We start from the raw sequence: 14,547 nt of genomic DNA, 5'->3' as shown, positions 1-14,547 counted from the left end.
TTTCCTTATTTAGCTTTCTTTCCATTTCCTGTTCTTTTCTTTCTTCCTTCCCTTCTTTTCTTTCACTTTCTTTCCTTTCCTTTATCTTCCTTTGTTCCCTCCCTCTCTTCCTTCTATCCTTTTTCCCTGTCTTGGTTTTTTTTCCTCCAGCTTTCTTTCTTTCACATTTAAGCAGAAAATCTCTTCACATTCTAACAAATCCCAAATCTAGCCGTTGTTCCATGGACCGGTATTAGCACCTGCTCCACAGCCAGACATCGCCAGCAGATGCAAGTGTCGTCAGGGCAGCTCTAAGGCTTTGGAGGAAAACCAGCCAAATCTGCAGGAAGCTATTATTTAATTATGCCTAGAGACTCAAACAGGAAGCCTTCTGCAAATTTCCTTGTAAATTATATGGTGGCTCCCTGCCACTCATTTTTGGCACAGGATGGATTAGTGAAGTTAGTTTGAAATCCAAATCCTTCTTCTACAGTGGGACTGCTAGTTAGCAAAAGCTACTCTAAAAAATGCTTTCTCCCGGTTAAAAAAAAATCCCCAATGAAAACTACGTGGGGAAGGGGGGCCATAGGCAAGAATAGAAATAATAATTGTAGTAAGTGAATTAGGGAGTGTTTACTAAAATGACTTGTTACAAGGAGTACGGGAAATTATGAAGGAGAAAGTACTTTCACATTTGAGAATGTAATAAAATATAAAAACATTATTAGACTTTGCTGGGTGAGCTTCCCTACTAGGAGTGGAAAGGAATTTGAAACTATTATGGTAAATATTTTCTTCCTGAAATTGACCAAATAGTAGAAGCTTCTCAGGTACATATTTTTATGTAGTTTTTAATTGTCTTAATGATAAAGCTGGCAAACTTCTTTTTGAGAATCTAACAATAATATAAACATTAATCAAAAATCTTCTTTGAATCTAAAAAAATGACACAAATGAGTTTCTTTACCAAACAGAAATAGACTCACAGACATAGAAAACAAATTTATGGTTATCAGGGGGACAAAGGGGTGGGGAAGGAAAAGCTGGGAGTTTGGGATTTGCAGATACTAAGTACTATATATAAAACAGATAAAAAACAAGGTCTTACTGTATAGCACAGGGAACTATATTCAATACCTTGTAATGGCCTATAATGAAAAAGAATATGAAAATGTATACATACATGCATAACTGAATCACTATGCTGTACACCAGAAATTAACACAACATTGTAAATCGACTATACTTCAACAAGAAAACAAAACCTTTTTGATGTTCTAGAAAATTTTTTTCAGACCTATGTGCTCAGGCATGAGTTTTGCCATTTGCTAAAAATTAAAGACTCAGATATACTGCTCAATCATGTTACTTACAAAACGAGAGGAGTTGTCATTTCTCAGGGTTTTGGCATTTCCAAATGCTTCCAAGATAGGATTCACTTGCTTGATTTGATCTTGTAGAGTCCCCTGAGATGCACATAAGAGAGGTATAGCTGATGAAGCTTCTAGCAGATTCTGTAATGCGGAAAGCCCTTCACACCCAGGTCAAACCTCATTCTTGTCTTGGCAACCACTAGCCAAAAGCTACTTCCACATTTGGTGACAAAATGTTATTTTGGAATGGGGACTCAGAAAAAAACACGGATGAAAGACTGACAATCTGTGATGCCCGTATAAGTATATGTGGGAGCTCATTTATTTGCAATGCTTCTCTTTTGTTGCAATTGGCCTGAGTAGGAAAGGAAAATTGATATTTACCAAAATAAACAAGAACAGCAAATACCATAGCCTATTTCCAAATTCCATACCATAAATTCCTCCTCATTGCTAATCTCCCTATCTTCCCATTCAATCCTCACACCTGGAAATTTATCCTAAGATAATACAGCCGACACTTGACATTATTGAACTGTATTTTTGCTTGCTTTTATTCCTATGTAATCTAGAGGTTCATATCAAGCAGTGGCTTCAAATGGTGTATACCAGTCTTGAATTTGAATCATACGTGCTCAGGCTGATGGGCCAATGCAGGTAGGTCATCTACACTAAGTGAGCCTTAATGACCACTTAGCACCCAAACTGGAACATGGCTTTGTTTTCTTTCAGTCAGCCTCAAAGATCCAAACTTTATGGGAGAAATTTTATAATACATGGCATTCAAGAATTTATAAATTTACAAATAATATATTTATTCTAAGTATTATGGGCCTACTGTCCTTTAAATAAGTAAAAGGGCTAATATGAGCAAAGACTTTCACAGAATTCTTATGTGTTATGTATTGTGTTATGTATTATCATAGGGCTCATTGGTTGGATCAAACAAATGCACACCAAACAACCTAAAATGTATACAAAAATGAAGTAATATCTAGTGAATAATAGAGTTCAATGATACTAAAGAAATCAGTCAAACTCCAAAAAGTGGTCATTAGAAAAGAAATTTTCTATGGTTTGAAAATTGGACCAGATTGCTATTTTGATATACTTCTTGTGCTGCAAAAAACGCAAAAACATCAAATAGAAGAAGCAAAAGAACAATGTCAGACGTAGAAAGATGAATGTCTCCAACAGCTCAATAACTCATTGATTTTGAGTTCTGCTCTGCATTATCTAATTTTACTTTGCATTCCAACTTTCATGGTCTAGTTATCCTCAGATTAGTACCATCACCCTGTTAATGGAGCTAAACAAAGTAAGCTAAAGCAAAAATTGCCGAGGATAAAAATAATTAAGTGGAGAGACAAGATAAAATTTTTCAGAACCTAGAATGTGATTAAAGTTGAGAGTACATCCATTGGGTGTTTGGAATTTGATGCAGAAGTTAGTGGTCTAGGAAGCAGCATTCTGTTGGTGCATATCTGTGGGAATCTGACATCTCATGGTAGCCAAAGGGTTTAGAAATATCAAAGTGGCCACTAAAGGCATTGTGACCCCAGTTTTTGGGAGAAGAGGGTTTAGATCTTAAGTGCCTAATTCTCAGAAGGTCCAACCAATGAAGATCAGGCTGGTAAATGCCCCTTGAGGCAGATCTGAAACAAATGATGTAATTTCATGTTTGGGGGTTATTGGTCTGGTACACTTGACAACCCTCTCAAGAAGCAAACGAAAAATGGGGGAAAAGATTTTCTATAACTTTTTAATTGTTCTATGGTGCTGTCCCCCTTCCTCCCCATAAGTGGTCAGGACAGGGCATCTATGATCAGCAGAAGGGCCATCTCACCTTTTCTGCCAAGATACATGAACACTTACTGGCTTTTCCCTGGATTCACCCGTAGTTGCTCTGGTGGCAAAATATTGGATAATATGTTTGGTGTTCACAGTCTTTCCAGCACCAGATTCTCCTCTATGATTGAAAATTCAATGACACAGTTAAGTGGTTCAGAATATAAATTCAATGAGAGATAAATAATTTTAATCATACAGGCTAAGGCAAGAAGGGAAAGTTTTATGGAAAAATGTGGGTTAAGAGGGAATTTGGAGGAGAAGCAGACATGTAATTGGTGAGGAGAAGGAGAAGGACATCTCAGGCTGGAAAAGCAGCAGGAGCAAAACTCTGGAGTAGAGAAAAATTGAAGGCTTTTATAAAAATTAGGCGCCTGTTCCTCATCACTCTGTTAACAACAGCATGAAGAGACAGGTCTCCACATTACCAACTGTTCAAGAGATTTTCACATATTAAGGCTGCCAGGCATATGGCCAGGTCCAACCCTCTCCCTCAGAAGAGAACCTACCAATCATTCCACCAGGAAGCTGGGCTTTAGACTTCCCTTCTACCTTTGACAATCAGCTAACTTTGTAATGTGGAGAGAACACAGTGGTGAATGTATAGCTTCATCACACAAAGTGTCATGGGATCAAGGCCTGCCTGCCTTTATCTGCATGAAACTCTAGAAAACAGTCTATCCTCTCCGCAGAGGACTGAACTCTAATCACCCTTCTAGCGCGAAGATTCTGAGCCCCTATTCCTTGTCCTGGAATGACTAAAGCCAACGTATAGTCCAGCACAGGAGGTGGCATCATCATTGCACTGGAAGAGCAAGAACTCCAGTGTTTCACTGCCTCTCATTCCCAGCCTATCCCCTCAGGCACCATGGAGACAGTTCATGGCCAGTCAATGCTCTTCCCATCCAAATTAACATACAATCTGGTATCAATGAAGTCCTTTCCTTCCTTCCTCTTCACTCCCTTTTCTTGTCCCGCCAAGCCTCATTGTGTTTTGGTTCCCATTACTTAACATACCTTGGCCTGCCCCAATCTGGCTACTCACAATCGCAGGTTATCTGTTCCATGGTCACACCCACTGGACTTTGTCTGTCTGCCTAATTAGCCAGTCCACAGAACTTTGAAAAGTGGTCATTTGGACGGGGAGTTCTCTCCAACACGAAGATGATTAAGACCAGACACTTCAGATTCTAAAGGATCTCCTAAAACGGGAGGCAGCCTAGCTGGCACCATATTTGGAGAGTCACTGACTAAAGTGTTATGACAATTTCCTGAGTATCTTATTCTTGCCTCAAAATGTACTTGCTGTCTAAAGAATCACAATTCAAAGACAGTGAATTTACGTTTCATATCCAATGAAATGCAGGTGTCTGTTTCCATTGAAACGCTCGCTGCTGGCCAAAAGGAGAAAGCAAGGCAAACACTTACGTGAAGAGCACCGACTGATTCTCTCGATCTACAAAAGAAAGGAAAATGTCAGAACACTCTTCTGCCAGAGCCTCTACACATTGGTGTGAACTTACTCAAAATTTCCTTGCTTGTGGTTTGAAGTCAGACACAAGGGGAAGGATTTGCTCTGTATAAAGTTAGAAAAAATACCATTTAAATGATACAAAGTAAAACAGAGTTTCTCTTGACCCTATGTATGCCACGCATAAGAACGTACAAGTTCTAGTCCTATTTCCTTGCTCCAAATACCAATGGTAAATGACTAATGGTTGGCATTTTGCTATTTTAAGCCCTTTAAGAAGCGTGGTGGAAGAATAGCTCTCAAATAACTTTTTGTGTCAGAGATTCTATTAGGTGCTTTATGTAATAGAAGCTGACATCTCCAGGGCGCTCACCCTGGGCCAGCCACTGGGCTGAGCACTTTCAAGGCATTGTCTCACTTAATTTGACATACGAGCTAATTGTCCCTATAACCCTAGGAGGGAGACACTGTTTTGCCCACGTTTCATCCAGAAGGAAACAGAGACTTCAAGTGATGAGGCAACTGTATAAAGGCCACGCTCTGCTCACAATGCCTACCTGTCTCTTAGTGACACAGAGAAAAAGTAGATCAGATATTTTTACCTTTCATTTTGGAAGGCAGCCACTTACTGTGAAGCAGATCCTGAAAGGCATTATCGGCCACTGCAAAGATGTGAGGGGGAGCCTCTGATCGCCTCTTCCCTTTGTAGGCAGCCGCCACTTCTTCCTGATACACTGGAAGCCACTTGTGAGGGTTTATGCTCACACAGGAGGGACCCGAATAAGTCTGCCGGAAGATCAGAACAGATTTCAGAAAACAAGTTAGAAATGCTTCCAGGTTTGTCAGCTCTTTTGCCATCAGGTATCATTTGCTGGAATATTTATTTATTAAGGAACTAAAAGGAGGAGAGCTTTTGGATTCTTGCAGAGAAGGGACTTCTAACAGGAAAAGACAGAACCAGCTTAGAGTGACAATGGGACCTGGGATCACCTCTCCCCTGGGAGATCTGCCAACCATAAACTCGTCTGATACATGGACACACGCACAACTTTCAAAGACAGGGAGGACACTAACAGCAGACTTGCAGGTTTTGGTAACCAGCTCTCAGGCATTTGAGGTCTGAAGGGAAGCTGACGTTTAAGGCACTGCGGTGAATAGCTCATGGGGGTCACCCACGCTGTCGTGGTTGAACTGGCGCTTCCCAAAGATATGTCCATGTCCTAGTCACTAGAACCTGTAAATGTGATCTGATCTGGAAAAAGGATATTTGTGGGTGTAATCAAATTAAGGATCTCAAGATGCTATGTAGATGGGTTTAAGCCCACGGGTCTTAAGATGTCCTTTTGAGAGACACACAGAGGAGAAGACATGCACACACACAGAAGGCGATGTGGAGACGGAAGCAGAGAATGGAGTGATACAGCCACAGTGAATGCTGACAGCCCGTAGAAACTGGAGGAGGTAAGGAAGGACTCTCCCCTAGAGGCTCAGAGGGAGTGCAACAGCTGAGTTTATTTGATTTTAGACTCTGGCCTCTGGAACTGTGACAAAGTAAGTTGCTGTTGTTTTAAGCCACCGGGTTTGTGGTCATTTTGTTGCAGTATCCCAGGGAAACTGACACAGTCACACAGCAAGTCAGAGAGCCTAGGAGCAAGCTGGCTGCACGTCAAGGCTTCTATAGCAAAGGGTCCCAAATGCATCATGTTAGCCTCACCTACCCAGTGCCACTCCTGCTGAGTAGACTCTGAGGAAATCAAAGAATTTGAGCAACCAATTGAACGATACAGAAAAAAAGATTCCATTTATTGGGCAGTAATTAGTTAACAGGCACTGAACTATATGCTTTACCTACATTATTTTATTTAATCCTCCAAGCTACCACAGAGAGACAGGTACTATTACCCCACTTTATAGATAAGGTGACTTCAAGAAGAAACTTAACAACCAGTAAGAGACAGAGTGGACCTTTGGAGCCTGGTCTATCATGCTCCAAGCCTCTTGCCTTTACTTTAGGATGACAAGCTGTGGGAAGGGTTGTAAATACTGACAAAATAAAACTGGGGAAATGTTAAGATCCCTTCTCCATGGGCATTCCTCAGAGATTATCCCTGTATGATTATGATTCAGTTCAAAGATTTCTTTTCACCCGAGGGAGGGCTGGGACATCACCAACATGATGCCAACGTGCTGTTTCAGCAGCAGAGCAGACACACATACATAGATCATCCAGTGGTCGTAGCGCCTCTTCAGTGTATGCAGCACAGAGGCTTCGTTGAGGTGAGCCAGCATGGCTACGTCTTCAATCATTTCAAACTCTGGAGGATTCATCTGCTGGATTTCATCCTCCTTGACACTCAGACTCTGCAGAGAGGGGAAAAATCTAAGATATATTCCCCTATTTCTTCTATGCTCATTCCTTTTTGCCAAACATTGGAATGAATTTTCAAAGTTAAGAAAGAGATGCCTTGTTAGAGGAGGGGCCAGAGGAAGTTAAACCCAGTTTCTTCCAAGAAGCAGGTGTTCCTCCTGCTCATGTTCTCTCTTTGCCCAAAGATAAAGTTTTTAGAAGGTGTTTTTGTTGCATCAAAATTTTCTGAATTGCAGTGCTCTGACCCTATGGCTCCTCACTGACTCAAGCCTGAGAGTACACACGTTATACTGCACATGATCTATCCCCTCTCGAGATGTCTCAGCATATCCTGGAGGTTTGGAAGAAGGAATTTGAAGGGAAGGATCAAGGAGGCAGACTCATCCTTCCAGACTTAAAGACCTGTTCTCTTCCTCAAACCTTCCCCAATTTCCCCAGCTCATTACTGTTTTATCCTCCTTCCTTAAGTCTTTTATCATATACACAACCTGTATTATCTTTTTTCTTTTACTTTTTAAAAATTGAAGTATAGTTGATTTACAATGTTGCATTATTTCAGGTGGTCAACAAAGTGATTCACAGATACACACACACACACACACACACACACACACACACACATATTCTTTTTCAGATTCTTTTCCATTATAGGCCATACAGGATATTGAATTTAGTTCCCTGTGCTACACAGGTCTTTGCTGTGTAGCTACTCTGCACACAGTAGTTTGTATCTGCTAATCCCAAGCTCCCTATTTATCCCTCCCCCTCCCCTTTCTTATACTAACTCTTGTGTATTTTTCAGTAATTGGCTATGTTAACCCTATTCCCAGATAGACTGTAAGCATCTTAGGAAGGAGTCTTGATATTGTCTTGTTCTGCAGTTATTAAAGCCTTTATCACAATGCTAAGGAAATGGTAGGTATTCAGTATACATAAGTATCTTGATTAACATGGATGCATTGTTACAACGAAATAGTTGCTTAGAGTTACTCACAGAAGTTTCCTAATATCATTTCCTTTAGCCCCTTTTTCTTCGATAAACAAATATCGGTATCAGCTGATTGCTCCATTGACTCCCAGTTGAGAATGGCTTCTTCCAGGACTCCTGCTCTCCATATTCTCCATCTAATTCCTACCCACAGTCTTCTTTGACATTGTTCAAACAGTAATCCCTTTTCTTTTGAGTCCCTTCAATTTCCATATGTCATGGACTCCTTCTCTCCCATAGAACATAATCAGCCCTCTGACATCAAAAAACTCCCCTTGGCTCTGATTCTATTTTTCTCTCTTCTTTCACTACCCACTTTAAGTGTTACTCTCCACCCACTGACTTTATTGCCTTAGTTAATGTTACAAAGGCCAAAGGTGATTAGAAGTGTCATCACTTCTAACATCAGGAGGAGGAAGCCTGGGGCCAGGGAGATGCAGAGTGGGGCTGGGGGCCAGGCCTTCCATTAGGAGGTGAAAAGTCAAGCAGAACAAAACCACCCACCGTTTGACTCCTCTTTCTATTTCATTAACCTATTGCTTTCATGCTCTTCTTCCTATGATTTCTTTTGAAAATCATAGTTGTAATCACATTATATTCAAAATTACCTTAAATACTGTTGAAAAGGCAGCAGTTTTAGAATGTGCTTAGGAGAACAAACCTCTCATCTGGAGGCCTAGTAAAACTGAATTGGACACAATCTAGAAAGTGAAAGCACAGCACACAGACTAGGAGAAAAGAATTGAATCCCTTTGTTTCTTAAGACATTCTGAATTTTCCCTTGCCTACATATTTATGCTCCTGTTGATAAGGACTAAGTTCTGCCCTTAATCCCATTAATTATTTATATAAAATCTACCTAACTTGTGATTTTTTAAAATGTACAGATACCAGCAGGAAGGCATATTAGGACACCAAAAGTGGTAGTTTTTGAGTGGAATCCAGCATTTTACAATCCAAATGGCAATGTTTTAGATCATAAATTGTCCAAATACAAAGATAAAAAGATAAACTTTACTGATAATGATTGTACCTGTCTGTTATAGGATGTGGTTTATTATGGAGTTGGGGAGGGCAGAATTGGAAGGAGAATGGAGAATTGCATACAGGCACGAAATCATCTGTAAAATCTACAAGAATGTGTCCATCTGAGTCAGGCCAGCAACAGGGCCTGGTTCCCCACCATGGAGCTGGCAGGCACCTGAGGTCAGCGACGCAGGCAATGGTTCTGAGAGTGGGCTGTCTGCTCAGTATTGCTCTGTTGCTCTGTATGCCTTGGTGACAGGGAGAAGGGGTTGGGGACGGTTACAGCCTCACAACACATTTCCTCTATGACTCCTTACAGTCTAACTTATGCCCCAGCATTTGACCTAAGCTTCTCCTTCAACGGTCATAGGTGACGTCCTAATTCTGAAGTCCAAGGCTTTCTCCAAGTCATAAATCTCTTTCTTTAGCGTTTGACATTACTGACCATTTGCTCATTTCTTAGCTTCTCTGACATTGAGCTATTCTTATTCATATTATCCCTCTCTTTCCTGATCCTACAAACACAGCCTGCTTCAAGTTCCTAAGGTCATTATTTACTACAAGGGGCACCTTTACAAAAGAACTTGAACCATGACGAAAGGAATGGAAAAAGCTGTGCATTTTAGAGTCAGTGAGCTTTACCACTAGTAATCATTTTACTCTGATTTCAATGTTCATCATTAAATCTTTGATAGTAAGCAGAGGAGCTTCTTAAAGATGAATGAGTTTTCCAAAGAGTGTCAGTGGCATCTCCTACCCCAGGTTTTTAAGTAAACAATTAGAGAAAGGATATATTTAATTATGAAATGAAATAGAGAATTTAGTTATCCTGGGATGAAATAAAGTTTCCTTTACCTTTCCATCTGTTGTCTCAACAATTATTCCGCCATCATCTCCACTCCCTGTAACCTCAGCCTCAACATAAGCATTCTTCACATCACGAATCCAGCATTTCTTCTTCCCTATAGAGAAAAAAAATGGATTGTTAACAGCAGTACTTGTAGGAAATGTACATTGGATACTTTCACATTGACAGACATGATCTCATTTCTAAGTCTGCTTGTTGACTTGGAGGCACCAATATAGGAAATTGCCAAATTAGATAAAATCATGAAAGATCACCCGGAAGATAAACCCACATAAGGACTCTGTAGGAATAAGAACCATTTCAGCAGGTGGAGGTGGGGAACACCATAGACCATTTTGCTACAAGAAAGTTACCCGCCAGCACCTCAGCCACCCCTCCCAACCCCAACCCCTCCCACTCCCAGTCCCCGGTGCTGGGTGGTTGTCCTGGTGATCTTACCCTTCCCAGCTTCCCTTCAAAAAACTTTCCTCAGAAACCTCTGGTTACAACTAAACGAAAATTTAGGTTAGTGGCTCTGACTGTCGTCAGGATTTCTTTAGACCTCATTTTTAATTTTGGAATGAAAGCCTGCTAAGAGAATGACATGGCAGAATTGGAGTGGGGAGAATTGGGGAGAGAGACTATGGGTTATTTCTGTCATACAGCATAACTGATTCATTTTATTTCCCCCCATATATTATTTTTCTCCCCTTAGTCTCTTTAATCCTACGTCTCGTGTCTCAGCAAAGCAGCCCTCTACAAACCTTAACCAATTAGAGACTTGGGTGAACTGAGCCAGAATCCCTATGAACATCTGAGGCAGGTTCTCCTAGCCTCACTTAGATGCTTCTCAAGTCCTCTCCCACCCAAGGCAGAAAGCCAGGGAAGATTAACAAAACACATACTTTTAAAGGAAAATGAGTCTAACCAGAAGCTCATAGAAATTCCCAGCTCCTCAGAAAGATGTGGGAAAGAGGTGAGGAGAGCATTTGGTTAGAGAGGGAAAATCTGAACCCATGGCTCTGAGATGTACAGGTGAAATCCCCTTGCAACCACTGGCGGATCGGGCCAACTCCGTCACCACCTCCCCAAACATGAATCACAAATCTCGGGAGCCTTTTGCTGCAGAAGTGGCAGCCTTCGCCAACTGCTCTCCCCAGAGGTGGACAATAGGACTTGAGGATGGTATGTGTAGGAAGGAGCTGCAGTTGGGCAGCATTCACCCCTTCTTCCATCACGCTTGTCTCTGGAAAAAATTTTCTTGCTCACTACTTTCTTACCACCACAACCTACCCTGTGCTCTCTTCCCCATTCCCCTGATTACAATCAGCTCACCACTAAAACTGCTGGGCAGGTGGAATTTTGTAATTCTTTTTGCATTTGCTTCTACTTGTGTGCATTTTAAATACTGGTTTGAATTGTATTTATCATTTTGCCCTTTTTGCAAAAATTAATTTTGCTTTGTGTGATGTCTAGGAAAATAGGCTTGTTTTTGAAAAGCACTCATTTTGCATACATTTTGTGTGTTTTAGGTATATGGGCTGCATTTGAAACCAACTGTTATTACTTGAGAGAAACATGGGTATCACCTGGCACAGATTTCCCTTTGTTATTTTTATTTTTAGAAAAAGAACCTGGGAAGAGAGATTAAGAGAGTTGTCCATAGTCACATAGCTAATTAGTGACCATCATTAGAATAATGACTCTAGAAATTAGATCTAAATCAGAGCTCTTCCACTACAGCATTCTTCCTCTTCCTATATGCTGAGCTTTTTCCCTTCCAATTTTTCTCTCAAAAATTAGGTTCATCACCTGCCTATGACTAGCTCTTTTATTGCTCCTAGAAACAGTGGGTGAGAAGACCTATCTGAGACCCAGACCTGGAGAGGGATGGTTTTGAAGATGAAGTAAATGAACTCAGTCAACTTTTAATCCTTTGCATTCATAAATAATGGCAGGGATGGAAATGTGTACAGCAATGGATTTGAGGTAGGCCACCTGGATTTTGGTCCTGGTTTTGCTAGTAAAAGGTGTAAGGCAATGGCCTCAACTCTTTGGGCTTTAGTTCTCTCATTTGTAAACTGAGGAGGTTTGTCTCTATGACTTCATATTTTTAGATAATTAAATGTCTTTTCCAATATAAGGTAACATGTGTTTGTTGCAAAAAAGACTAAAAAAGTAGAGAGATGTATGAAGAAGATTTTTAAAAAAATAATTGCCCATAAAGAAACAACTCAGAATCCATCTGAAGAATTTCTTTCAAGTCTTTTTTTTCTATAATGTTGATCAAAATTGAATACTACTATATTCAGTTTTGTAGTTATTTTAAACAGATGGTTAACCTATTCTAATATAAAAATCATTTACATTTGGCTTTGAAATGGTATTTCGTTTCTATCTCTGAAAGCATACTTCCTCCCTGACACCCAGCAATTCTAGTTTTCTTTCCCAGGTATCATAATAATGTACTGTGTTTGTTTTTCACATTTATTGTCTTCTTTGATCCTCATGGAGGAAGGTAAGCAGAGCAAGCATATGGTCTCATCCGAAAGACGAGGAAACTGAGGCTCAGTAAGGTGAAGTGCTTTGCTCTAATTAGACGGCTAGAAAGGAAGAAGGACAGGTACTCTGAACCCCAGACTACTCGCCAAATGCTCTTATCACACTTACTCCATTGCGCCTGAGTTCAAAAAAGCAAACTCTATTATTTACTAGCCCAGAGGGATGAAAATCTCCCGCTGACTCTCTTCTTTGTGCTGCCAGTGCATTTCTGTGAGGAAGGATTGTTTGACCAAAAAAAATTAAATAAATAAATAAAAATAAAACTTATGGAGATTGTTATATTTTAAGTAATTATTTGCAGTGCTGATTCCACTAAACGTCTCACCCAGTCCTCTCCAGTGTTTTGGCATTTTGACTTTCTCCCTGGCACCACTCTGATCTGATCCTTCATCATCCAGCTGCCTGTTACAAGCTTCTACATGACCAGTTCTGACCTCAAGGAGAGTTCTGTTACTGTATTTGATTTGATGGATTATAATTAGCAACTCTAAAATCCAATCACAGTAATGAAATCCAATGACTAGAAACTGGGAACTGATCCAGGACTGGTCTATGATGGAAATATAATGTCCTACCTAACAGGCTTGAGTTATAATTGGTTACATTATAGTCTATTATTGACTGATTTGGGTACTAGCACAACTCTCAGGCAGGGTTCCTGTTGAGTAATTTTGGAATTGAGATGTATAGGTGGCTTGGTGCTGGAACACACTGTGAATCTGACTCTAAGTCTCCAGTCAGCTGAAATTCAGAAGATGGCCATGGAGCCCAGACACATAAAGAAGGAGAGAAAGATGCAACATTTATTGAGAGATTTTAATCTAGTACTCAGCCTTTATCTTATGGGTAAATCGTCATTAAACCTTGTCCTTGCCTGTAAATACCAAGAAATTATTCCTCAGGTGAGCAAGTCTCCCAATTATCTTTTGGTTAGTGTTGGGTCGGTGACCCTCCTGACCTAGAGGACAGCCAGAGGGCAAAGTTTCAACATCCAGAAATCCTGAAGAGGGTCAAGGACAACTTCTGTTTCTCCTGCCTTCCTGGAGTCTTTTCCTTTATTTTTCCTTCCAGTGAATCAACAACTGCCACCCCTCACCAAGCCCTGCCGCCTGTCTAAGCCCCCTCTCTCTACTATGGTATTCACCTGATACAAAGAGGTTTCTGAGAAAGGCTTTAACTGGGGTCATACGTGGGGGTGTCTGTATGTCATATTGCTTCCCTGAGGAGAGAACCTGTCTTAGGGCCAAGTGAGTAGGGCCTGGGCTGCCTCCCAGCCCTCCTCTTCCTTACAAACATCCGTCTTTACCCTCGACACTCTGAGCTCCTCAATCCCTCAGAGGTTCATAGAGGCAGCCCAAGCAATTAAGTTAGGCTCTAGAATTGATGGCTCCTTTCAACCAATCAACTGTCTCAATTGCCACCTGGAAGCAGTCAGACACCATGAAGCCGGCAGCTGTCACAAGTCTTACCATCAGAGGCTGTGGCCTGCAGCAGACCCAACTCAGCCTCGCTCCTTCTGAGGAAGGCTGCCGCCTCTCCAAGCTCTGACAGGTCCATCCTCCTTAGAGCGATTCACTGAGACAGGCTGAGGCCCAAAAGTGCGCTGAAAGGATTCACCCTGCAGAAAATAGGTACAGGAAGGAAGCAGGGGAAATGAGGCATCAGGCAGTAAAAGGAGAAACTTCACCATAGGTAGACCGATAAGGGTTAAGTCTTTTAAACTACCTCCACCCCTCCTCTCTCCGCCATGTCTCAAGTACATGACAGCATTGTACTCAAAGACATCCTACTCTACAGGGCCAACACAGCCATGAGGCACAGAAGGCCCAGTGCCCAGAGTCCATGATGCTTTTAGGGGCTCACAAAAATATGCTAATTTTAATTTCTTTTAAAAGCAGAAAAAATAAGAATATAATATTAATGACATATAATGATGAAATCAGCCTGGGTTATATTAATTAGTCTTTATATCAACACAGTTGTAAAATCCAATTTTTCATATGTTTTGTGAAGGAAGGGCCTACAAGACAAAAGTGCCCATGGCCCATGAAAGTCACAGTACAACCCTAAAGCACAGAGTTTTAA

General features: G+C 40.9%; 1 protein-coding gene across 1 annotated transcript in view; it reads right to left on the bottom strand.

Moving 5' to 3' along the window:
* The window catches only part of MYH15 (myosin heavy chain 15), a 133,081-nt gene extending 119,062 nt beyond the window's left edge, over positions 1–14,019 (bottom strand). The window contains exons 1-7 of the mRNA XM_072970807.1: positions 13,932–14,019; positions 9,909–10,015; positions 6,889–7,032; positions 5,301–5,457; positions 4,629–4,656; positions 3,216–3,321; positions 1,353–1,445 (exon numbers count right to left, since the gene is read on the bottom strand). Of these exons, the coding sequence (XP_072826908.1) occupies positions 1,353–1,445; positions 3,216–3,321; positions 4,629–4,656; positions 5,301–5,457; positions 6,889–7,032; positions 9,909–10,015; positions 13,932–14,019 (723 nt within the window). The remainder of the gene's footprint in view (positions 1–1,352; positions 1,446–3,215; positions 3,322–4,628; positions 4,657–5,300; positions 5,458–6,888; positions 7,033–9,908; positions 10,016–13,931) is intronic.
* Positions 14,020–14,547: the final 528 nt, after the last annotated feature.

The sequence above is a fragment of the Vicugna pacos genome, chromosome 1 (genome assembly GCF_048564905.1).
Source record: "Vicugna pacos chromosome 1, VicPac4, whole genome shotgun sequence".
Classification (NCBI taxonomy): Eukaryota; Metazoa; Chordata; class Mammalia; order Artiodactyla; family Camelidae; genus Vicugna; species Vicugna pacos.
This window is presented reverse-complemented; position numbering and strand designations above follow the sequence as displayed.